We start from the raw sequence: 27323 nt of genomic DNA, 5'->3' as shown, positions 1-27323 counted from the left end.
AAATTTCCATCCCTTTACATTATTTCATCATATTGACCAAACATATTCATATGACAGGATTCTTTAGAGCGTAGAGATGTGCCTTTGTTTATAAAATGCCTAATAAAAGAGATAACACGAGGCCTCGGTCCAGTGGTAACCATTACCTCACTGTAAATTATAGCTACAGCATAATAATAAAAAAAAAAAAAAGAATGAACTGCTGTTCAGAGTGAAAATAACAGCAATGTCATTTGCCTCTGCCAGAGCATGAAGTACTATTAAATTACCAACCCAAGCCTAAATCAGGCTTCAAAGTCATTTGATGACAGATGCTACTGGTCTCCATCAGAGCTTACGGTGGCATCTGGCAGTATTGTATGAGTACGAAAAGGTAGCCATCACTGGAGTCAGTGATGACTTGTAATGCAACACCATTAATGTCAAACATCGATACAAAAGAAGAGTCCCTTTTTCTAGTAGTTTCCCAGTGGTAAAAATGCAGAAGTGGCCTTTTTAGACAGGTTTGAGAGTTTCTCCTCCTGAACCACCTTTAACCCTAAGAGACAGAGCAAAACCCTGGAGTCGTGACTGTGTAGTCAAAGATAATTATCTGTTTTTACGACATAGTATGACAATACTATTAACAAAGAGAGCCGAGGAAAAAAAATCTTTCATCCTCATCTTTTGATGTACTTAAAACATTTATCCAGACACAGCTCGATCCACAGAGGCTTTTTCTGGGATTCTGTGTCTGGTAATGACATGTAATTGGCTTATTTACAGCTCTGCAGGTTAGCCTCTTTGTCATCTCCACAGTGCTCTTTTGTGGCTGGGTGCCTGTGCTGTTTAGTCTGTCCATCATTAAGCATATCCACTGTGAGACAAGGTGACAAGGTAAGTAGATCCCTGATGTCTGGAAAGAAAGAAAATCGAAAACAGAAAAAAATAAAAATAAATAAATCAAGGTGTGATCCATATTCTAACCTCTTATATTTTTCCCTCGTGTTCCGTGAAAAAAGTTCTCCACATTCATACTCCTTGCCCTGTTAAAAGGAGCTGCCCATCTTCAGGCACCAGATCCTCTAAAAGAAGAGTTGTCGCACTGTGGTTACCATTGGTCATGTCAGTCACTGTGCTGCTTACAACGTTCTTACAAAAGTGATATAAAAGTGAACGGTTTGGTGGCTCTTCGGACTGCCTTGGTGAGGAAGAAAGAGGACAGAAGGGATCTCCGAGTGGGAAGATAAGGGCCATCTTCTGCGCTGTCAACCTTTTAAATCCCTCTCTAGCAATGCCAATAATCTGTCGAATGCTTTCCAAGAAATACTGGGAGATATCACGAATTCCATGAATATAATGCTGACGTTTACTTTCTTGTTGAATGCCCCTTCTTTTTGCACTGTATCGCTGACTTCAATTATCAACACTCTGTTGTCCCGCACAAGGTCATTTGAGTTTCGCATACACATTACGTTTCAAGTGGCAGCATTCTTATCTGTCAGTGTGTGGATTTATTTATGGATTACTGTATAGATGTTACTGGTGTGCAAAGGCTGCTGGCATGTTAAGATGTCGTAGTTATGATACAGTAGGAGCTGTCAGCGATGAGCGTCTGAATTCCATTACTGGTGGCAGCAACGTGTAAAAAATGTAACAGACAAAGAAGCAAGTGGGCAGGCACGCAAGCCAGATACGGGCATTTTAGTATGACTGCACATTTGCTGGTAGGTCACGACACAACCCTATAAGAATGTGCCATTTCACAGATTACACAATGGACGCATCACACACAAGAGCAATGTGTGTATATGGCAACGTGTACATCTAGCTGAGTGGAAAAGAAGGTGAAATAATATGGTGAAATGTAAAACAGTAATTTACAGATGAATAAAGAAAACATGCCAGGTGATGGCCATAATCCTCTCTTCAGGCTAACCTCAGTTTATTTTCTTTTTTTTCTTTTTTTTTTTTTTTTTATTATGAAACGTCTTTTAAATCACTTGATTGTGTTGCACTTCAGATGCCAGGACAGTTAGCTCCAGAACATAGCCAACCTGTAAGAGGCATGTCTACTTTAAGTGCCAGGGATGGAGCTAAAAAAGATGGTGTGGGTGTCGAGTGAGGCCGTCAGTGACTCTTGTGGTCCTGTCAAGAAAAGGCAGAACCTTAAAGTGAGAATAAAAGACTTGCAATCAGATATAACAGAGAGACGTGTTCTGGTTGTGGGGGGGGGGGGGGGGGTCCAAGGAGAACCCACATTGAGAAGTAATGCAAGGAAACAAAAGGACTGCTCACAGCCCGTTTATCTCCGCCCTTATCCCTCTATTCATCCTTCCACTGTGCTACAGGCAGGTCACTACACCACAGTGTTCCTCTGTCTGTATGGCGGGGGTGGCAAAACATTGCCGGCTTTCATAGCAGCCTCAGACAAGTATTCCTGGTTTTCGGCCACAGCAGGGCGAATGCGTCCATTCTGCCGGTAGAAAAAGCGCGTGCTGCAGTCCTGCAGGTACTCAGGGTTGTGCAGTGAGGACTTTGGGGGGAGACTGTGCTGCCAGTATTCAGGATTGTCAAATGTGGCCTTCTTCCCTTTCTTATCAAACATGATGGTGCTGCTGGTGATGCCTGAGTGCAGAGCGTGTCCTGAATGCCCTGGGTGCAGGGTGTGTGAAGGATATGATGGGTGGGGGAGGTGGCCAGGAGGTACCCCATATCCAGTTGGTGAGACGGTGTGGCTCGATGTGGATGGGTTGACTGTCTGCGATACTGACTGGGCAATGGAAGACCCGGGGACAGAGATGGAGACGGCACCAGCCAATCCGTTCTTATCCCCAGGGTTAAGGAAGGTGTTTAGGTACAGTGGCTCGTTGACATACTCATCGTCCCTGTGGGTGGACTGGCTCTTGGAGGCAGCAGCAGCCCCAGCCATGTGGAGGGTGTGGCAACCTGCTCCATCGATCACTGCGTGGGCATCACCATTCCTTCGACGCGTGACGAAGGGGTTTTCCTCCACAGGGTTCAGATAGTCTGGAAACAAAAAGGAGATAATTATCCTCCAGCCACACATCCCTTTGCTTTATTGGACACACTCATTCATGCTGTGAAAGTTACCTGAGCTGTTCTTGTCTCTCATGGCAGTCATGTAACCATCCTGGGCCTTGTCTCCTTTTGACCCTCGTTCTGCTAAAAGACATGTAGGATCAGCACTGTAACGCTGGCCACTGTCCTCCCCTCCACCTTGGGAAGCGGAAAAAACAAAGGAAGCAGGACAGAAATCTTACATACATGGTATGGTATGGTGGGAAACCTGGCTGGAGGATCCTGGATACACATCTGTCGCATTTTGTAAATCTCTCTTTCCTTTTAAATGCAAGTCTTTCCTTGCCAATGAACAAACAGTTGCATTTTTATTGCAGTCGATTTTGCGTACTTCATCCGCTTTATCTTGTGACCACACTATCACAGGACTTTGCTCTAGCCTTAAAAAGTCTGTATTTTTCTGGGCATTTTTTGACCTTAGATGAGTTGTCATCTGTTGACAATGGATGCATCAATAAGAGAGCCTGTATAGAGCCATTAGCAACATTGCAAACTCATATCCGTCCATTTGATTTCTACTGTGTACCACTGATTTGCAACAAATGTACGGAGGGCAGCTACACATGTGTTCATAATGCTTGTTCAAGGTTTTGTTTCTCCATTTCCTGGCCAACCAAATCTGGAAAGTAGACAAATGTGTTACTCAGTGGTCCAAACGAACTAAAAGCTGCCACTGCTGCCTGAGAGGTGTAACATGTGATTTGGTTTTGTCAGACAGACAGTTTGATTTGAGCTCAGTCTGTTGTTCTCATCTCCCAAATCCTCTGCTAGGCTGGTGAGTGATCCACAATCACGGCACAATAACAATGAGAAAACAGCTCAGTCAAACTGACTTTAAGATGGTTTTGTTGATATGCAAACTAAGTTTGGTCTGTTCTGGTGATGATTCAAAGAACTGTGCATTCTAATAATGCCAGCTTGTCTTGCTTTTTTGCCTTTTTCCCCTGAAAGGGGTTAATGTACAGAAAAATGACCATGCAACAAACTTCAATGAATTAATGAATAATACAGTTAAACAAAACTCATAACAAGTTATTAAGGAGAAAAAAAGTGATTCAATAAGTTAAACATTTAATTAATGGCATAATTTGGAGGTTACAACTTTCAGGTAACGCCAAAGAATTTACAGAGGACATAATGATATTCACTGACTGGAGAACAATTAGTGGAAGACTGTGCGACTGATTCATGTATGAGGTGCCCATTTAACATAAAAATGTTGGTAGTGTGAGCTATTCCTATCCAAACAAATACTATGAAATAATATGCAATGTAATAACAACAATTTTCACAGTGCACTTGACAAAGTGAAAAAAAATAAAGAACTCACACTGGCTGCCTAAATTGAGCCTTGATTTCATCGACTGCGTTGCCTTTGCAATATACATCAGTCTGTTGGCCTGATCCAGACACTCACACTTCGTCAGGAAATAACTATTCCTCCAAGATTGCGCCACTGCTTTACCTTGTCCTGCGGTGAGAGCTGAGACAGCCCCAAGGGTGCTTGACCGCGGGGAAGCCTGCTTCCTCAGGGTGCCATTGCAGCGAGGGTCATCCTGGTTGCCACGTACAAATCCGCCACCAATTTGTCCCCCTGATGACAGATCCTGTGGGGGGAGGCAGCTTCCAGACACGGGTGGAACAGAGACCACTCTAGGGAGGGTGGCCAGCATGTCCTCCATGCTAAAACTAGGATCTTGGTACCCAAACTGGTTCTAGGTACACAGGGAGAATGAAAGGGGTCATGAATGTGAAGAACAGTGAGGAAAAGTTTTTTTTTTTTCTGTGCCACTCTGAGTGTCTAAAGTTCAGATTATTCTGAGCAAGCTTCAGTTAAAAGTGAAGCACAAACATGCAAAACAATATGCAAGCAAAGAAATAAATAAAATAGAAATGAATAATAGAAATGTAATAAAAGTACAAAAACACTGAAAATAATAAAACATGGAATTCAGCTTCTTTGTACCATTGTTCATCTGTAATATTCCAATATGACAGGCAGGGGAGACAAACAGCAGTGCCAAACAATGATATGGCAGCATGACTGCCAAGGACAATTTAATTAAAAGGTTTTTAATTAAAAGGCTCCATGCAGCAAAGTCTTAAAGTAGCCATATCAGCCCTGCCCTGCTGTGTGCATTTGCGTCTATGCTCATAACAAAAAAAGAGCTTTTTAGAACCTCGCTGGGAGCTTCATTCTGATTTATCTTTGTTCCCCCATTTTTCCAGCAAGTGCTTTGTTTTCTATTTTACATCCATCACTTACTTTCCCTAACATGATGTCGGAGAAGTCTGTAATCTTACTAATGAGGCAGAAAATCAATTACTTTGCATAATTTTTCCTTGAAACACGCAGTTTGCAAGGGAAGCCCCTGGATTTCTGATTGGGGAATGAAGACGTGGGCTCAAATCCTGCTTCGTATCATCACTCTTATTTAAAAGTTATTCATCACAAAGGGGACCATAATACGGTGGTAACAAGGCCTGCACCATGAATCAGAAGGAAACAGTCTTTTATAATAAATTAGTGAAAGGTTTGTCCATGATAATTAACCCTCTATGGCATGAATTTTTCACCCTAGTTTTGGGAGCTTTATAATATATCAATCAGAAACTGTGCCCCCCCCACCAGATTTTGGTTTGTTGCCTCAGGGCAACAAGATGCTATGAAGGTACTAAAATGCCAAGGTTTTCTATATTATTTAATAAGTGAAATGAGGAACAAACAAGCAACAAATACATTAGAAGAAGTTTTATTTCAACAAACAGCCACAAATGGTTTATCAATTAGTACATTACAGATTAGCTGCAGTGTGTGTATATTTTTTTTCTGAATGTGTGTTCCTGTGGGGTACTGAATGACTCTGTGTTTCTCTTTTTTACAAAGCACAGCCTGTATTATTCTGTATGGAACCTCATGAAGCAGCTGCTGGTGTCATTGTCATCAGGCAGGTCATCTGTTTTCAAAAGAAACCAGTAAGCATAAAATTAGAATAGGTCATATATGCCTCTTTTCATCCACTGATGCAAGCACGCACACGCACATACGTGTTCATTCCATACAGTATGTTACTCTACTGACTGAACCCTGATCTCCTAGCTCCCCTTCAAACCCGATTCTCCACTCTTCCTCACTGTCACTCTCCTCAAGCTCTCTGTCCTCACTGTCGGAAGGAATGAGCCTAACCGCTTGATCATGTTCCTTACAGCCATAAAATGTTCGTGCATCCATTTCCTGTTAGTAATAGTAGATAGTACAGCATATGTATATGTTGATAACTATACATCCCTACACACCTCCACCCATGAGCATGTTGTAGTTCACATCAAAGTGGTGTAACTGCACAATGTTGCCCTGAGGCAACGAATGAAAAACTGCCATTTTAGTATATAAATGAAGACAAAAAGTGTCTTTACTCAATCAAATGGGCTTTTTCACTTATTCATGCACATCACAGATATTATTTATACAAATTATTATTATTTAAATTAAAAATGTTAAAAAGTGAAATTTATCTTACCTTCTGCTAGCAGTGTGTCCAAGTCAGCTGTGGTCCCAAAAAGGACTGTTTCACCCCAAGATGAAAGGTCAAAGCCACACCAAGCTCAAATTCCATTGGTCACAGACTCATCAGACTTTTAATGTGATGTTTTACTTAAAAAAATGTAAAGGGGCACTGTGTGGGCCAAAATAGTGGTTTGTTGCCTGAGAGCAGCACCATGCCATAGAGGGCTAATAGGCTATTATTAATCTGTGCAGTAAAATTGTCACCATATAAGGTCACCAGAAAATAATGAGCTGCCTTTAAGCTCACTCTCAGCGTGAATGCCGGTGTATCCGAGTTGAACGCTGGTTGTGCGCTGGTTGTGCGCCACCTGATGCTCAGTCTCTTTTTTCACTGTCTGTCAGTCAGTATTGAATTTTTTTTTTGTCACTCTCTCTTTTCGGCACTCTACACTTTAAGCCTGGGGATATTAGTCAAAGCGTGAGAGATCACACTGTGTTCTCATTCCCCTGCAACAACATCCACTAAATCACCCTCTTTCAGTCCTCATTTATGCCGCCTCCTCCTTCCTCTTCTCTGTTGTCTGTGTTCTAACCGAAAAAAATCATCACTAAAGAGGAAGAAAGTCATTAAAGTCGACCACCAAGGTATCAATTGTAATCTTTCTAAAAATTTGGAAAAATGAAGACCATCGCAGACTTAATTCATCAACTCTAGAGACAATTTAAACTCTGGTAGAATAAACATCACAAATTGAATATCCGGGAGGATCAAGTAAAAAGCCCCATTAAAATGTTCCCCTGTGAAAGCACAAGGTGCTTATGGCCATGTCCATTGTTTTGGTCACAAATAAACCGAATTGTTTTCATGGTCACACAATTTTGAACTCTCACACTCATTATAAGGTACTATGGTGCATATTAATAATGCCAGTTCCAGTGGTAGTGATAACAATGTGTTTATGTGAGTTTAGAAAAAGTCCTTTCAGCTATGGTTTACAACTCAAGTGAAGATTGTACTTTTATGTAAATATAATATTTATTTTGCTGAAATAATTGAATTTATTACACTCATATGCATTATCTATGTAGATAAATGTAACAGCATGAAATTAATCAAAGTAATTCAGCGCCCACTCTTATAAGAAACCTCAGAAAAAAGGTGGAGGATAACTTTATGAATATTATGCATATAAATAATCTTTCACCCCTATGAAATGCAGCAAACTGAACTGGAACAGAAGTCATTTCTCTCATTGGCATTCAGCAGGCATTTTTAGTCTGACACAAACACAGGGGGATATTGGAATACAAAATGGCTGAGTTGCCTGGCTGTGTGACTGGTTCTGTGATAGATTTAAGTCCAAAGAAAGACGATGAACATTTGAACAGTTGAGGAACAGAGGGAGTCTGGCTGCAAACCCCGATTCTGAAGAGGGCAATTACCATATTTTCAGAATGGAAAAAGACCAAGGAAAACAGAGCGAGAAAGGGAATAGGAGGAAGATGAGAGTGAAACTGAGGAGCTTGAGCTTTGTGCTTGAACAGGACAGTCCAGCAGTTCACGCTGAGAAAACTCATCCTTGCATCTCTTCAGAAGCTGTTCAAATCTGATCTGAATGTCTGCTTTAACTTTATACTGCCTGTCAACCCGCTGTTACACTTGGAAAAAAATGCAATACGGAAATTGTGATCACGAACTGCATGTTGAATGAAAAGATAAGCAAATAAATCTCTACAAAAAGAAAAACGATAACTTACCAAGTTGAATATCATAAATAATAAAAGGACTTTTATTTTGCCGAAATATGCATACTTCTGTGCAACAACTCAGTTTGTAAAGATATGTTTGACTAGAATTATGAATATATTGTTTCAGTCAAAGAAAAAATAAATCATAGTTTCTTTATTATTTTCCTGAATTTTGGAGTTCAAAAGGGAGATCATATAAAACTGCTTAGGAGTATTAACACTAAACAAAAAAGGTCTGGAGTTACATATTTTGTATTTTTTTGTCTCCTGCACTCACGTGTGATACACATAATTACTTTCAGGATCTTTTCAGATTCAATTCAATGCAACACATCACTTGTGTTAGAAAACTACGCAAAAGTGATACACTTACAGTGATACTGAGAACTTCTGAGGATATGCATTTTATTTTATTGTTTATTCCATATTGTGTCCAATCAGTCTTGGAATTGAACTGCATTACAGTATTTAGCCTCTAAATTTATTGATGTGGTTTAAGATGTAGACAAAATACCTTGTTGGAGTCGATACGCGGGCGGGGGGTGTATGCCAGTGGTGGGATGTTGAAGGAGTGGGGCACCAAGTACTCCTCAGCATCCATCAGGTCCTCAAGCTCCTCCTCATCCAGGAGGCTCTGGAAAAACTTGCTGTCATTGGGACTGGGCAGCTTCATGCGATCGTCACCCTGAGAAAAGTTGTGTGTTTATGTGAGTATGTCAGTGTGTGTGTGTGTGTGTGTGTGTGTGTTGGATTTGGGGTTATTAGTATTAGTATTCTGGTCACATTCAAAGCTTTGACATCTTCACTAACATCTTTCCATAAATTGTATTTTCATTAACAAGCTTAAACCAAAGATTTGTGTTAATATTGTTTTGATGTCTGCTAATATGGAAAACTTAGCTTTGCCCTATCTGCTGACCAATTTAAGCAAGCACGATTATTTGAAGGTATAACACACAAGCAATAAGGAAAGTAAAATGTAGTTGTAAGGCATATTAGTGTTAGCCAACATCTACGCCCTGTATGAATTGGAAAAGAAAATAGAACAGGACAAAACACAATATATACAGTATAGAATTCATATATATTATATATATATATAATTGAATTAAATCCATATCTCCTAGAAACTCTTCAAGATTTACCTACCTGAATGACTAGATATCTCTGGGGATCACGTGCCATTCGAGTGAACTCTGCAGCGAGCTCCTTGAACTTGGGTCGGCTGTCTGCATCAATCATCCAGCCTGAAAAGTGTATTTGCTTTAGTGTTTGGCCAATATTCCATCTACACAGATATTGCTATTAAACCTACGGATGCTGGATATTTATGCCATTAGCCTTGGACGTTAAATTTGATGCTATTGATCACTGAGATAAGAATGTTCTCAAAAACAAAAGCCTCCTGCTCAGCCACCCGCATCTGTTTCTTTTCCTGATTTTGTGCAAGCTTAACTGCACCGATGGATAAGTTGAAATATGTAAAAGGTATGCGTTATTGGTGACCAACTTGTTATTTGTATTCTTCACACCTCAGCGGCCCTGCCTGTGTGCCACGCAAATTTTTCTACTATTTGCATACAATTATTTATAATAATTACACTTTTATATAAATCCTTTGATCCCTCAATAACATTCATTTTTCATTTTAAGTGTGCATATTTGGCTGAGTGAATTGCTGTCACTGAATATGAACGATCCAGAGTAACAGTACGAACTGTAGATAAGGCTACTGTTTAAGAAGCCTCTGAATCCCGCCTAGCACACCCACTTGTGTTTACTGATGCAAAAGTAACGATACAAACATGTGAATACCACGGAAATTATTTATCCAGCCCTATACCTGTCACGCAAATGAAGAGTGAGAACAATTTATCTGTGTTCCCAAAAAGAATAGCTATTTAAACCATTTCACACGATATAAAACATTTGTTCCATAATGAACAATTACACATTTTTTCATATTGTTCTTTGTCTTGTAATCACTTTTTCCAGTCCAAAGACAAATACTGTTTTATCATTAGAATGGCCATATGGAGCAGTGTGCTCTTCTGCCAATTTCTCTGTCAACACATCCTTATAATGCCAAAACAATCATGTGATCTGGCCCTGAGTAGAGCCTGTCTAAGTGTCAAGGGAAATAAGAGAGTAATCCAAAGAGAAAAAGATGCAGCCTTACACCCAAGTACGCGTCCCATACAGGACATTTCACATGTAAAAACAAATCTTCTTCCATCTCGCCGTTTAGCTCATTGCCAGTCATTCCTGGATAAATAAATCCTGAACTGACGTGAATATGAGATACACAATGATGCATTGTGTGCGTTCATGGTTATTGTGTATGGGTATTAGTGCAAAAGAAATGCAGGTGACAGGTAAGTGACAAGGACCTATCCCTGCTGTGTGTGTTTTTGGTTGCCAGGTTGGCACAGGTTCAGCGATTCAGTAAGAGCCAAGGAGACAGTGAGGACCAGAGGCTACAGCTTGGACAGTAGAGGACATGGCCTGAGTGGCCCTGGCACCAAGTCTTTTTCCTGGCAGCAGTGGCCAGAGGTTATAACGCCGACTGTGACCATAGAGTCTGACAGTATGACAGCAGGCACTGACCCATAAGGACCGCATGTTGGTGGTGTGGGTCAAAGCCAGCCAAGTCCTCCTAAAATGAGATTTTTTTTGAAAGATTTATCACTTAAGTATTTTCGAAAAATAACACTTCTCCTTGACGCCACTTAGACACTCTATTACCAAATCGACATGGCATTTTGATAATCACTTAATAAAAGCATAATCATGTTTTCCCCAAAAAACCAACTAAAAACAAGTTGGCCTTCTCATTCTTTTCTACTCTACACTCTCATTCATCTCTTTCTACTTTGGGTTTGGCCACAAAAACTATATAAACCTATAATAAGGTGAACCCTTTAGAAATAACCTGGTTTTCTGGATTCATTTAACAAAACATTTATGTGGTTTTCACATGACAAGTGCCAACAAACGCAATCAGCTTAAGCTACTCACACACAAACAGTTACAATGTACAGCCATTAAACATTCAGTGAACTGCAGAAAACGGTAAGCAAAACCTTGGATCTAATAACTACTACTCGAGAAATTTCTTCCAGTAGCTGTTGATCAGACATGCATAATGAAGAATTTAGGGCTGGTCTTCCTTATTATCCTGCTTCAGTTTAGCTGCATCATCATTGTGTGATCGGCTTTGGTGTTTTTTTTTTCTGTAGGTCACTTTTGAGCTACATCACTGAAATTCTACTGAGCTGTTTTTGTGGGGGACAGCCAACCTGACATTATCCTGTAAAACACGTAGATGAACATTGGAATTCAAATTCCACTTGATAAATTTTGACTGATGGGAGGATCTTTTTATGTTGGCATGCCTCACTACATGAGGTGAACAAGGGGCAGTGCATACCAAAAATATCTCCGTAGTTGTGTGCAATGCCAATATGTTAAACAACTACAAGCATTATTTTTTGTTTGTTTTTTTTTTTTTTTTGCAGAGAGTAGGGGCTTCCTCTGGTGTTTTGCCATGGACACGATGCTCCATGTTGCGAGTTTAGTAGGTTCCTGAGCAGAGATGTTAACCAGCTCACTTTTGTTGTTACTCTGAGACTCTTTGAGGCATTATTAATCACTCTGAGTTGTTCCTTTGGAGTGATCTCAGCTGGAAGCAGGTAGTCAGTGGATTTCTCTGAATCTCCACTTCTTGATCTTGATCAAAAGTTTTCATGTCACATGCTGAGGAGTTCTTCTTTTCATTGTTCAGACTCTGCAGTAAGTATACTTCTGTACCGTAGAATGTAATTTGTTTTATGCAGACTTAATGCTTATTTTTGAGGCTTTGACTTTGTGGCACTGCAGTATGGTTAGCATAATGTTTTCCTCTCAACGGTTCCACATACATTTAACCATGACCATGTAGACATCAATGGTGCAGATGGGAGGCTGCGGAAGGCGCTCTCCTTTCTCAAGCAGGTCTGGAATGTCTCTGGTGGAAATCCCGTCATATGGCTTCCCACCGAAGGTCATCAGCTCCCAGATGGTTACCCCTAAAAAGAGAAAGAGGGATGTAAGAAGAGAAAGAAAATGAAAAACAAAGAAGATGATATCAATGTAAGAAGAAAAAAAGACATTTTGCAAAAGAAGTGAACAAAAGTAGAATGAAGATGAGGTAAATCAGTGTGAAAGAAAAATAAAGAGTAGAAAAGATGATGGAGTGGGGAGTAGGTATAAAAGCAAAGAAGAGAAAAGACGAGTGAGGAGATGGAAGGAGAAAAAAAAAAAGCAAAGCGGTTGACTCTAGAAAATAGGATATCAAGCGAAAAAGAAGAAAAATAAGAAAAGGAATAAAGAAATTGAGAGTGAAATCAAAAACCAAACAATGTGAGATCAGAAGAGATCAGGGCGAATAAGGTGAAGTGAAGAGACAGGACACAACAGAAGACTGAAGATTGGTGAGGGATATGAATCACAGTCCTGAAAGTCATCTGCCAATCTGAACTTTCAGGACTGTTCAACCTGAATCACCTTCATGTCAATGAGCTAATGATTGGCGAGCAGACTAAATGCTGGTAGAATAATAGCCACCAGTCATAGGAGACCATCGGGGAAATGAACACAGCAAACCACACTGTACTTTTAATCAAACACACATTATTCTGTTTGATATGACCCAGCTTGCATTTTCTTTCTAGTGACTTTAAGAGTCATTGTTGGACTTAAAATAGGTCAGTGTTATATGAAACAGAGAGATAATGTGGCGAGCCCTTAGATTTCAATCTTGCTGATCTGCTAACGGCTATAAACACTGATTTTAATATTATGGGAGTTAAAAGGAGTAGATCACCCCATTTGCCTTTTACAGCGACGGTGACTGCTTCCTGTTTAAGCCGTCTGGTAGTGAAGGGAACCGTCAGTTTTCTGTCACTCGTCAGCACAGTTACAGCTGATTCAGCACTAAAAATTCCCTCCACACCCGTATGTCTGTTAGCTTATACAACACATAGCAGATACCTTCATCCAACTAACTTCTACCCACAATGGACAAGAATCCTCTTTTCAATATCTGTTGTCTGCCCTCATCTTAGTATTCTGTTATGTATCTTTTGTGCAACCCTTTCCAATTTCTCTCTGCTTGGGAGAATGTTGACAATGTGCATCCTGTGTACCAGATATTGTGTACACACTGCACTTTATTGGTGCATCTAATTTCATAAAAACAAACAAACAAACATCTTTCCAAATAAAATAAAGCCCAAGCAGAAGGTATGCACATTAAGTTTTTGACATATGTTTCTGATAAATTCATGTAATATGATATCATTTAAGAAGGAATATCACTCACAGAATATACTTACTCATAATATACTGCATATAATGTGAAAATATTACAGTCCTTAGGATTTTATCCACTTCACCTGAGGTCTCTCAAAGGAAACAGCTTACCGTAACTCCAAACATCACTCTGATGCGTAAACTTCCTGTAATGGATACACTCCAAAGCCATCCACTTGATGGGCATCTGCCGGAAAGAAGCGGAGCACATGTACAACAACCAACATAAGGGAGCATTAAAAGGAGCTTTCATCATCCCTGCTTCCCTACGTTTGTAAATAAAATCTAATGAGGAAACAACATCACACACTCTAGGGTCAGACTGATCTGGGTAATTTGCTGGTGAGGTGTTACATACAGTGAACTGTTTCAACAGGATTAAATCATAAGAGGCAGGGTTTACTAAAGGAGCAAGTGTTGGAATAAGATAGATCAAATAGTGGAATGATCTTGGGAAAAATTGAGACATATTCCATATATTTGAACACATGTCCCATTGATAACAATGAGAAAGCTATTAATAGTACACTATATCTGTCTTTCACTCTCTTGAGCAGGCTTGTGCGTTTGGGAGTTGGTTCGCAAAATATAAAAATGTGAGTAAAATGGACAAACACAACGGGTAAGAAGTCGGTGCAGACAGAGCGCTGAGGAAGTCTTTATATACTTCATTTATAGGTTTTTGAGATCTCCATTTCCCAAAAGTGAATAAAACGGTTCAATAGAGCAGAATCGTATCTCACTAACTCCAATAAAACTGTCCTTTGTAATGAGCCAAGTTCCCCCTTCAGGATATAAAACCCTAATTAATGCTAATATCCATTGCTTGTTATTGTTGTCTTTCACAACATGTCAGTGCTCTGTTCCAAAACAGTAAGTCAATGATATTGTATCTCAGTGAGCTCCCCACATCATGAACAGCAGAAAATAAAAGGCCCAAATAATGCTACAGTGCATAGTACAACATAGCATAAGTGAAAAATCAGCAGGAATGATTCATTTACCCCACTGTTACAACCACTGAAATAATAACCTATAAGTCATGCAACCTATATATTTTTATTATAGTATTCTAAAATGTATCCTAAGACCAAATCAAATAAAAAAAAGAAGAAACTTTCATATCTCCTCATTCAGCATCAGGCTAAAGCTTAAAATGGGGAGGGTTGTCGTTCGTATAAAAGATGACAAGCATGAAGAAATATTAGAAGAGACTGAAAGTAGAGGCTAACCTGCTGCAAACTAGCACCCACAAGGCCGGTTTATTAACTTGGACTTGTGTGTTTTCACTGATTTTTTTGTTTGCAATCAGAATAACCAAATCAGTCCAGTCAAGAAAGATGCCCCCTGTGATTTTAACCTTAGCTTCATATTACATGAGCCCAAATCTTGAATTATTCCTTTAAGCAGTTTTTGTAAACATGTACAGTACAGGCCAAAGGTATATAAAAAGTATATAAAAATGTAACACTCTCTACATATACACAAGATATACTTTCCCACTAGAATAAGTTACCTTTCCTCCATCAGCATTATATTCCTTCTCATTGACATCCAGCAGGCGAGCCAGGCCAAAGTCTGTGATCTTGATGTGGTTGGGCGATTTCACCAAAACATTTCGGGCTGCCAGGTCCCTGTGAACCAACCGACGCTCCTCCAGATACATCATACCCTGCAACACACACACACAGCTATTATTTTCTATTCACGGCATCGAAATACAATTCACATACCTGGATTCATCTGTGCATGCACACACACGCATAAATTCGCTCACACACCGGAATGTGACTCTGTTTTAGCATCACCATCTGTCTTTATCAGCATCACCATCATCACCACCGTCAAGCACCAAAACCTCATTACAATTTTTCTAATTATTCGTATCATCATCATTACCACCACAGTGTTATTTTTATGGTAACAATTCCCATCAATCAACAACTACACTGTGGAAAAGCCCTCTTTATTGCTAAATGCTCTGTGATGTAATAACAGCAGCATCCATGAGCATTAACCCAGAGGCAGGATCTCAATCAAAAACAGGCCAAACAGAACAGACGAATGTTGACATAAAACATTTCATGCAATACATTCCCTGAACAATTTAAAAATCAGACCTCTGCTTCTTATCACTATCCCAATTTTAACTAACAATTATTATCTGCCTTGATATTCAAAGATATACAGACAATTCTTCCATATAATGAATGTGAAGAGACATTTTTCAGTAAAGGGTACGCGTGCTCCTCAAAAACCATTTGAGCCTCAAACATGAACAGAAACTGACACGCACACAATCATTCACATTTGAATAAGATTGATAGACTTGTTGTGCAATATGATTCATCTTTTTTGTGGTTGAAATGTTAAAAGAAATGCACAAATTACATACAAATAGGTGCATATTCTTGCATGCACACACATGCTTATACACATACATATAAAAAAGTCAATCAGAGCCAATCATTAATCAGAATGGGCATCACCATGAAAAGCAGATAGAAAAATTCTAAAGATATAAAGTCCTAAAGCTATAAAAGATTCACTTTGTACATTATAACTACAGTCTACACTGCCTATTGTGCATCATTGCAAGACTAAGACTGAAGAGAAAGAAAGAAAACTACTTGAAATTGGACAAGCAATAACAGAAACCACTTTGTTCAAAGTGGTGAGAGGACAGAGAAACGATGCCTCATTTTAAAACTATAACAAATTGGATTTAGGTGGAATGAGCCGGGCTAAAAGGAGGAGTAGATGGAGGAAGAAGTGCCTTGGAGGAGAGCGGATATGTGGGGCTGAGTGGCAGCATTCTAAGAAGAGATTACAATGGGAGGGCTATAATCACAAGGCCTCATTTGGCTCCCTACCAGGAGAGAGCATGTGATTTCAGCACACACCTGCATATTTACACACAAAAGCATGCTGCACACATGCAACACACATGGAGATACACCTGCAAATCTCTGAGCTTGTGTTTGTGTGGGTAATGGGGAGCTAGAAAACAGAGCTAATGGCTGATCGAACAAAGCTGGTGAACAATACAAAAGAGGCAGAAAGGGAAAGAAGTTGAAATGAAAATAATCTACCACACGGCCCAGCTGTGCTGTGCTTTCCTTGTCTATAGGTGCTGCACAGAGCAGCTCCAGCACCTGTGGAAGACCTTCAGCAGTGCTGAGTGAGTTTGGATCCCCAAGGAAGAGAACTCAAGATGAATCGACCTGTTCATCTCAGGAACAGTCAGTCCATCCATCACAGAGCAGCCGGTCCACAGCTTGGGGAAGATCTTCGATGCAAGCTTGAAACACACTGCCACCATCCAGAAGTCCAGCCAAGCACCAAGCTGACCAAGGTTGACAGGTCTGGTCTACCTGGTAGATTTAAAGCCTGGATCTACCTGTACTCCATCAGGCCCAGAGTCTTGTGTCCTCTGCTGGTCTAAACAGTTCCAATAACTGTTTAGTCCCTCAAAAGGAAGGTAAGTAGCTTTCTGGGCTTTCCATGCAGTTTCACCAGCGCAGCATCGGACGGGACAAGCAACACCTTGCAGCTACTGGTCAGTGGTGTCAAGGAAGAGTTCATGGTGGCTTGCACGTGGGAAGCCCTCCAGCACAGGGACTCAAGGGACGCTAAAGTGTCAGCAGCCGGCATCGCAGTGAGGACAGGAAGGAAGTGGAGAGCAGAGAAGGCAGTGGAGGTGGCTAAAGGCAGTTAGCGAGAGTTTATTGTTCGCCCTTAATGCTGGCAAACACCACCACACACCAAAGAAATCAGTCACCTTCATCAAAGCTGGAGAGAAACCCCAGACTCAGGCAAAACAAACAACAGGCCTCCTGCACACAGCCACTGATTCGCAGCTGCGAGGTGACCCGGGAAGGTGGCTGACATTCCCATAGCACATTGTGACAGATTCACTCCATCCAGACATGGTCATCACTTCAGAGGCCCAAAAACACCCGATCATACTGGAACTAACAGTGCCTTGCATGAGTGCATTGAGGAAGCCAATAAGAGAAAACACGCCAATTACCAGGAACTGGTGGAGGAGTGCAGGGGCAGAGGCTGTAAAACATTCTACGAGCCCATAGAAGTTGGCTATAAAGGATATACAGGGCATTCTCGCTGCAAGGTCCTCGCTCAGTTGAACATGACAGAACCAGCCAAGAGGGGGGCAGTTCAATCTGCCAGGGAGGCCGCAGAAAAAGCCACTAGGTAGCTTAGGTTAAAGTGGGCTGATCCGTTGGTAGCTGCTGGAATGCAAGTTGGGGCCAGATCAACCTGGGGTTTTCTGAGCGTGGGTGCACGTCGTGAGACCCGAAACAGAGTATGACCCCAGGTCCAAACTCTAATGATGCATCCCAGTGCATCCTGCAGATTTTTCTTGAATACCTATGAATCTAATAATATCAGTGAAATTAGATCACCAACAATCATCATCCACCTGGAACATTCCTCGGAAAGAATCTTATAAATGTATTCAGATTATGTGCTGAACTATGAGGGCCAGGCCCCCCCGAAAAAAACACCAAACAAACAAACAAAAAAACAACAAGCTCAGAGGTCGCCTGTGCAAACAGCTTACTCTGACCCTTTATTATGCCTTTTTGCAGCCGTAGTTGTTGAAGGAATGAATGATGGAAGGAAAAGACGAATCAGGAGTGGTATTACAGTACATGCTAAGGCACACAACATACCTGCTTTAACCCAAACCATGATGCTTCCCTAACATCACCATCTCAAAGGCTTAACCACATGGCTATCATTGTAACCATTCATTATGCTGCTGCGGGGGCACCATTTCAGGGGAATTCCCCTATGTTACAAATGGAATAATAAAAACCGCCATTCTATTTCACTTCATTGTTAAGTATGCAGGGGTGGACAGTAACAAAGTAAATGTACTTGAATACTGTACTTAAGTACAGTTTTTGAGTATCTGTTCTTTACTTGAGTATTATTTTTGAGGGATACTTTCACTTCATTACATTTCAAGAACAAATATTGTACTTTTTATTTTAAATAAATTTCATTTATTTTGTAGGGCCTCGTTACCTGAAGGTATTTTTGAGCTATAAACATGTCTGTAGCAGAATCGCATCAGTGTATTGTATGACAATAAAGCTACTTTCCTGGATTTCCTCAGGTTTTTTTTTCTACTTTTACTTAAGCAATTTTTTAAGCAAAGACTTTTGTACTTTTACTAAATACTTAATACTTAATAATACTTATCATGTGATATCATGTTGGAGTAGCCTGACTGACATGAAGGATGACTGGAAAAAGATCCTGTTACACTAAATCACCAGCTGCCAACAAGTAGCTGCTACCAACCATGTCTTGAGATATTATGATTTGCTGAGGGCAAGCAAAATGAATCAGCTTCATTTGTTCTTCAAACAGGTGAACTGAGAAACAAGAGTGGAAACGATTAACTGTCTTTCTGCTCCTTTCTTTTGATTTTGTTTTCTGTACTTCCGTAAATTGGTCTAACACTAATTCTACTGTTCCATATACAGGAATGGTGCTCAGTTCAGACAGAGACAGTGTCAGCGCTCATGAAGTCTTGAACACGAAGTACCATCTGAGATGAAAGAGATGAGGAGGAAAAGCAGAGCTTGGGCTCGCTGATATCAGGCAGTCTGAAGATCAAGTAGCCAGCGACTGACAGTTCAGCATTCAACTGATGCTCATTTTCACTTGTAGGGCTGTTATCACTGGCTCTGTACATTGCACAACTAAGTCTAGAATTTGCACATTTGAAAGGGAGAGCACATTACACCAAGAGGGCGATAACCTCAGACCAGCCTTCATGCAAGCCTCGCAAAAATTTTGTGAGTGACTGTGAGGCCTGTCTTTTCAATGGCCTGTTACGGCTTGCATTGCAGTCCAGATTTGGCTTGAAAAAAAAAAATAAATAAATAAAAAAAATGGGAGTAACAAGTTAGTTACAGTTCACAGGTTTACAGGTGTAAATTTGCTCAGGCAGGACTCAGGCATGACCCATTGCTTGTATAGCACACACAGACAAAAATAGTAGATACCAACAGTACAAGGGTGAGTAAATATCACAGCAACAATGATGTTAGGTGTACTGCACTGTGACCTACATTGTGAGAGTCAACGTCAAGGGAGAATGCACGTTAGAAAAAGTGGACAAATATACAGAGAGGATGCTGAACAGCAACGATAGTGATCGTGTGTGCTTTTCATCCTTCTATAGGAGTTTGCAGTATTTTGTCTTGCTCTTTCAAGCATTCACTGCTCGCACAGATAGGGTAGAATTTAACAAGATAAAGGTAGCGATTCGAGGTATCCAATGCTGCCCATTGCCTATGGCTCCTGAATAATCACGCCTATGTGTCATGGTGTAGAGTGCTGGGATTCTGACAGATTCTTATTTGTACATAAATCGCGCCCGGTAATCTCCTCAATTTTCGAGACAATTAAGCAATGGAGGGAGAATGGATGGCTTGGCAACCCATGAATTTTAATTTGCCAGCGCAATAAGATTGAGTGGGGGAGGTGATAGAAGTGTGCAGAGTGGGAAGTGGTAGGAGACGTGCGTGAGGAAAAAAACTTTTTTTTTTCTCTTTCTACCCGGTTGCTCTCATTTACTGTCCTCCCATGTGGACTTGATGGGAACAACTCCCTGCTAGAGGTTTGTAATTGCAGCAAACCTGGATGCGGCAGCCAGGGAGATGCCAGTTGTGGAAGCTGTATTTCAGGCAAGGCTGCCACCAGAGAAAATCCACATGCTTCAGACAGACTTTGTTATGATCACACCTCCAGACGAGAGCTGCTTTCCAATCAGTGGGGATCAGGCCCGGGGTTTACACTTTGCACATGGAGAAAGGAAGCCAAGGAAATAAAATCTTAATGCTACAAACACAATTGCAACTGCTACTATTAATATCCACTTACTGGGTTACTAAGCAATGCTCATGTAGGTTATGTAGTGGACACATTCCTGGTGCCAGCGCATTGCTGGTATGAGAGGTCATGGGAAGTCTCGGGTTATGGACCAAGGACGCCCTTTCCCTGCCTTCCCACTATCAAGCCATCACTCAGATAAGAAACAACGACAAAGGGACTTTATTTCCTGACCTGAGCAACCATTAAAACATCTGAGAGATTTACAATGAGAGATTGGTGAAATCAAGACAGGATTAGGGTTTAAAACCCTTTCCACACTAAGGACACATTGTGAACACAGACACACATACACACACAGATACACACACAAGCCCCCCCTCCCTCTCACTCAAGGGGAAGCCACTAAAAGGACAACAGACCTCTCCCATAAATTGCCCTACATACCAGGTTGTCTCAGGACTATCAGTCGTATTTTGGATTATGTTTGAAACACGATAAAATAAATGTCACACTGTTAACCGTGACTATACCATTCAGAAAATGTTTGTCTGAAAGGGACCGCTATATTTTGGCTTTTCTATTTAGTTCACTCTTTGAATCTATCTGAACTTGAATAATGGAATGCTGAAAAAAGCTAGTTTCAAGTAGTTTTTCTGTCTGTATTCAGGTCCATGGCGAAGGACTAATATGTGATTGGGATGTGCATCATTCATAGGAAAGAAAGTTCATAAAAGGATGCCTCTCCTGCTGTTGAAACATAAGAAGCCATTAGATTTATTCTGATTCATAGGAAGCTTGCGGAGTAATCAGACAATGCTGGTGCATGCTTCTACCATGAGGTATTAAGGTCCCACAAATTGTGGGCTGTTAATGGTACAGTTACTATGGCAGTATTAACAACTAGCCACCAGGGACCAAGTGTTTCTTATATACTGACTGAACTGCTCTTGCAGTTTTGTGTCTCATTATGCAAATCAACTCAACAAATAAATTCAGTCCATCACTCTGTTTAGTTTTTGCTTGTGAAATGGACACACAATTTCTGATTTCTGTTTGATGATAGGCCGAACAGGTTTTAAAATAGAAAAAAATAGAAATAGTTATTCTTCAGTGTAAGTGCAAGAACACTAAACAACAACAACAACAACAAAAATCATTTATCATTTATATCATTTATAGAAGAAGGGAGTTGAATGGGACATGCGTAGAACCACAGGTCTGCATAAAAGCTCTTTAACTGCCCTCCCACCAGTCAGGGGAATATTCCTCACCCAGAAAATATTCTGGCCTCCTGTCATGGTTATTTATGCGTATTCCACAGAGTCATGGGAAGAAAGGCCGAGTGGACAGGATTGTACTCAGATTTGCTTTGTGAAGACAAATTTGGTGGCAAATGGCAAAGGGCTGGAGATTAAATCAATAGTGGGAGAGAGAGGAGAGGTGGTGCCCATTTTTCACACACAGGCCATTCCCACTGATGTTTATTCTGGCTAAAGACACAGTCGCACACAGAAAAAGCTGTCGGCTCACATGCAAGTGGAATACACACCTTCCAAAATCTATAATCATGTAATTCATCCTGATGAATTGCTATTTGCAAGGAAACACTTCTAATGAGAATGAGCATCCTGCAAAGACTCTATAAATCCCTGCCCTCTTTTTTTTTAGCAGGTATGTACGTGTGTGTGTCTGTGTGCGAGGATAGTCTACGCTGTTACAAATGAAGCTGATACAGTTGTTTTTGAATATCATAGCGCCGTAGTTTGTCACATTTTCATATGATTATAATATTACTAATATATATTACATTATCTGAGATCTGACATCTGTCTTCATCCACAGCACGGAAACAACACCACTTCCCATGTACACAGTATTTCTTGTTGCTGCTGGTTTTCTCCTCCTGTCATTTATCCATCAGTGTTTATTCTTTATATTATTCCCTGCACAGACAGCGTGAAAGAATAACACTTAGTTTAAGAACGCTAGCTTGGCCCTGGTATCCCATTTCTTTAATCGGCACGGTTGTGCGCTGGAATGCAATGACTGCAGATAACAAATGCATACAAGTAGCTCTCTATAAAGCCACAACTCAGCTTTAATGTGTGGACTCAAGTAACCAGACACAATATGTTTATTAGTGAGCTCTGAAAAGCTCTGCCTCATGTTTTTGAACTGGAAAAATCCAGGCTAGTCGCTTTGTGCTATGTTATTCAAATGGGCCCCCATTAGATCAAACCATATCTCTTCAAGCTCCACAACATATAGCCAGTATGAACACTGGATTATTACATCTTTTTTGCACTAATAATACAACTTTTTCATTGTAGCTTGCTAGACCATACAAAGCCTTTTTTTAAAAGCATTTGTATGAAACAAATGCTTCTGTATATACATATAAACATGCTGTGATAGAGCTTGGCCCCTCCCTCCTACACTTGCTGTCAAACCTGGCGTCCAAGCAATATAGAATACTCTACCAAGGAGTTTTGTGAGCAAAAGCTGTACCGAATCACAGAGAAATCCACTTTACTGCTCATTTTATTAGTTTTTTACTTGGGTGATTCGGATTGTGAGATACTGCATGTTAGCAGGTCCAGCAAAAACGCAAATAATGAACGAGTCAATTCACCATGCAGCACAGAAACCCGACACTTCAGTCGCTCTTTTGTTTGCAGCCTCTTTGGCTCATTTTAACTGGGATATTGGTATTCCTGGAGGGCAGATGATGTTTCAGTGATTGTCTACCTTTAGTAATCATATTGTGAATAGTGTTGCAGTTTTAATAGAGGTTTGTGACATCATAGGAGTGTTTGACGTACTGTATGTTTAATATATGGTTTGGGTATAAAAAGGCCTCAGTGGGCGTGGGAGAAGACGAATCCCTGTTTAGAAGAAGAATGAGGTGAAACGAATTACACCAACATGGAGCGGAAACTGAGAAAAAGGAGGGGAGTGATAACACAATAATGATGAAAGCAGTAGGCTTTCATTTCATTTTGAGCTCCCGTGTCATAATGAATTTAGAAAATGACATTAGGGAGCAGCTTGAATATGAACAATTTGTCTGTTCTTGGACTGTGTTAGCACTGGGTGAGGGGGAACCTTGGTCAAATACATTTATTCTCTCTGATGAAGGCTGGGTGCGGATTCCACTGCATTACCTACAGCGTAGAGGAGGGCTTGAGGCCCTGTTGTGTGAGCACAGAAATACTCCCGTGAGCGTAACTTAACTTGTGTGTCATGCAATCATTAGTTTTAATTAATAAGCAGATGGCAAAAGACAAACTACAGAAGAATATAAACAAATACGGTTCCCACATTAAAAAAGTTGCGAAGCAACTGTGTTGATTATGTTTTTCACCTGATGTAGTAATAAACAATATAAGGTTAGTTTGCATAGCAGAGAAAATTAATGACTAAAACCTTAGGAAGCTTAAGTCAGAGGTGAAAAAAAAAAACCAAATATGTAATCTTGTCAAATCAAATCAATCCTTGAGGAATATAGAGGGGGATAAATTTTTTTTCTGGTCCCTACAATATTTCTGGAGAAATGGGAGGCTGTTGGTAAAATCTGCCAAATACCATTGTTTCAAAAATCAGAACCAATATGTTGCACTCTTTTTGATGGTGACACAAGAAAAAGAAACCCCTTTTTTGCCAAGTGGTTCCTTGCAATTAAATAAACTCCTGAGAAAATGTCAAGCTCTCTCTTAACCCCAATAATCAGCAGTAACTGTAATCTCAGTAAACCATTTCTTATCCATGTGAACTACTTTATAGTAACAACTGATAAAAAATTTGTCAAAGGTTCCACTAGATTGACACCAACGTTTGACAGGTTAGGTATTCTGGAAGTAGACTTCATAAGTTACTAGTCATTGGATAAAGCGTTTTGTGATTCTGTCTGTTATCCATATAACTGTAAGACAAATTAGTCTAATTATAAAAGCTTTACCCAGACGATACCCAATTCAGCTTAAAAACAGAAATGATCTGTTCTCAACATCAGCACATATGATCTGTTGGGATGAAGCTCTTTTGACTGACTGTATTTCACGCACTGATTCAAGTTTAGTTTTTTTCTTCACAAAAATCACTACTTGGAATTTACAGCACTGGTAGAAACTTGGCATTTTGTTGAAATAGACTAAAAATATTGAAAAGATTATTTGCCCAAAACAGGGCCGAACACACACAAAAGTGTCTTAAATTCAATTCTCAGATATAAGCAACTCAAGTCGCATTAGTTGTGACAATAAGTGTAGTGGATGCAGATGTAAACAGTCAAAATTTGTTAAATTAAAAAGACATAAAAGGCCGTAATAGCATAAAAACACAACAGAACAACCCAGAGTTGTTTGTTTTTTTTTTTTTTTAGTACAGAATTACAAGCAAATTAGTTTGCTTCCAAAATAAATCTGCCAGTTAATCACCAACATGATTCTGCTTTTTGTTAATGAAAGTGTGCAGTGAGAAACACACACAAAAAAAGTGTTAAAAACTATTGCTCTTTGTTGGACGTATGTTGACTGCAGAGAAGATTCTCTGGTTAAATGTTACTTATCAGCTGTTCCTGAATCAATCACTTGAATTTACTTGCAGTACAAAGTCCAGATTTTGTTACCAGCATTATCAAGAATAATGTTCGGAGATCAGAGATAACACAGGACTCAGGCATAAAACTCAGGAGACAGAGAATTTTTTTCTAGAGAAATATCAACTGACTTGAGATCGTAATTTACTCCCTGGCAATGGTATCCCATGTGGGAGATGGGGACATGAATCTTATGGGGAAGGGAGGGAAGCTGTCAAGCACTCATCACTCTAAATGGAATTCAGCCTCTTTGCTGTAACTGTCACTGTGGCAGCTGAGCAGAGAATGACCTCACTTGGCCATGGCTGTTGATTTTTTTGAGTTAACAACCCTGCTGTCAGAGAAGTCATATCTGCTGCTCTCAAATAATCAAGTCAGAATTTAGTGCAGGTTCAGCTCATGAATGCGATCATGCGCTTCCGAAACCAGGAGGAATTTGGTTTTCGTTTCCAAGCATACATGTTTTTTATTATTACATTTTAAATTTCAAAATACTTAAATAAAAAAAATATATATATATTCGTGAGCAAGAAACATGATGGTCAATAGAAATGAAAAGATTTGAAATTATTACCACACAACTTTGCACAACCCACTTGGCCCCTCTTCTGACTTCTTCAAAATAAATAGTTACTTTGTTAGCAAAATGCACTATCATCATAAGCCCATTATGCAATTTAAGTCTATCTTTTATGGAGTAAAACATCTTAATTATTAAGAGAAATGTTATCCTCCTTTGTACATTTTGGCAATTTAAAACTTTGGTTTGATAAGCAGAATACATTTTCACTTAATTGGTGATTTACATTAAGTAAAATGAGAAAGAAAAAACAATGTGAGATGATAACTGAGGGGGAAATATCCACCACCCTTTGCTTGAGGGACAGCTAAGAGTTGAGCTAATATTTTTGAAGCCTTTCAACCAGCTGGCTCTTATGAATGAATGTATGAGGGGTATCCTTTGACCTCACCACCCACAGAAAGTGAGACAAAGAGAAATTCTCAGCCAGAGAGATAGAGAAGAATGGTGGGACTGCAATGAGAATAAAGCTGATTTATTTAAAGCTGCTTTAGGTGGGAATTTTAAGTAAACTGAAGCTTTCTTGTTTGGCTATTCATAGCAATTGTAATCCATAGGGATAGCACCTATTATCATTTCAGCAAGGGGAGATATGAATACAAAAACAGGCCAGAAAGTGTGGTGTTTGCTGACATTAGACATACGTTTGGCTTACTAAACACTGAGTTGAACTTTAAGCGGGGGATGAGAATAAACAGTTCTTGCTAACGGTCTGTGCACCTCATGGTTATGCAGATACAATATGTTTCAGGTGAGTTTTCTCTTGAAGCTACAAGAGAAAACAATCTTGCACAAAGAAAATGTTTGTTTGCCACCATATCCACTAGGGCTAAACAGTTTAGCTTGTCCAAATAAATTGGCTTTGAAATTTCCTGCCCATTTAAAAAGTTAGCGTACAGTAATTTTATATATATATAGAAATCAGTTATTTTATTATCTTTGTTCTTAGCTCCTCTTCATTCTTTGAAACATGTTGGTGACTGTTAAAAGATGATACTCTCCCAATGTGGAAAACTTTCCAAAAAAAAAAAAAATAAAAAAGTCACAGCAAAGGCTCCAACACATCCATTTTGGTACATTTACTGGATTACTACCAAGAAATACACTCACAATTAACGGTACGCAACAGTTTAACTAATCTACAACACTGTGTGGTTTAAGACTGGTTAGATTGTTAAGTGCTAATGAAAACAACAGGCATGAATGACACTTTATAATCGTACCATCAGAATCTATAATTGTCCCATCTCTAAAGTTGTATTCCACTGGCAGAGCAGCATCATCTGCATAAGATTTTTATTATTTTATGCATCTTATCTCCCTTCATTATTTTGTAAGGAGGGGAAGAGACAAGGCGATGACAGCATATCATCAACATCTTTGGTGGAACGGGGTCTTGGGGGTTTAGGTGAGGCTGGGAGAACGGTGGGATGGGCAGTATTTAAGGCCAAACAAATCAAAGGACATATCGGAAAAAGAAGCAGATGCACATGGTGGGGGAAGAAAAATAAAATCCATCCATCTTTCCCCTTGTTAACCGAATCATCTCATACTGATAGTTCAGAATTAAAGATTACACC

General features: G+C 39.9%; 1 protein-coding gene across 2 annotated transcripts in view; it reads right to left on the bottom strand.

Moving 5' to 3' along the window:
• Positions 1 to 1900: 1900 nt before the first annotated feature.
• erbb4b (erb-b2 receptor tyrosine kinase 4b) overlaps positions 1901 to 27323 on the bottom strand; it is a 265152-nt gene continuing 239729 nt past the window's right edge. For both annotated transcript variants that reach the window (XM_029530171.1, XM_029530172.1), the window contains exons 21-28: positions 15207 to 15362; positions 13802 to 13877; positions 12259 to 12405; positions 9488 to 9585; positions 8853 to 9023; positions 4547 to 4796; positions 3094 to 3219; positions 1901 to 3009 (exon numbers count right to left, since the gene is read on the bottom strand). In XM_029530171.1, the coding sequence (XP_029386031.1) occupies positions 2339 to 3009; positions 3094 to 3219; positions 4547 to 4796; positions 8853 to 9023; positions 9488 to 9585; positions 12259 to 12405; positions 13802 to 13877; positions 15207 to 15362 (1695 nt within the window). In that variant the 3' untranslated portion in view covers positions 1901 to 2338. The remainder of the gene's footprint in view (positions 3010 to 3093; positions 3220 to 4546; positions 4797 to 8852; positions 9024 to 9487; positions 9586 to 12258; positions 12406 to 13801; positions 13878 to 15206; positions 15363 to 27323) is intronic.

This window comes from Echeneis naucrates, chromosome 21 (genome assembly GCF_900963305.1).
Source record: "Echeneis naucrates chromosome 21, fEcheNa1.1, whole genome shotgun sequence".
Classification (NCBI taxonomy): Eukaryota; Metazoa; Chordata; class Actinopteri; order Carangiformes; family Echeneidae; genus Echeneis; species Echeneis naucrates.
The sequence above is the reverse complement of the archived record's forward strand: the minus strand, read 5'-3'. Positions and strand labels throughout refer to the sequence as shown.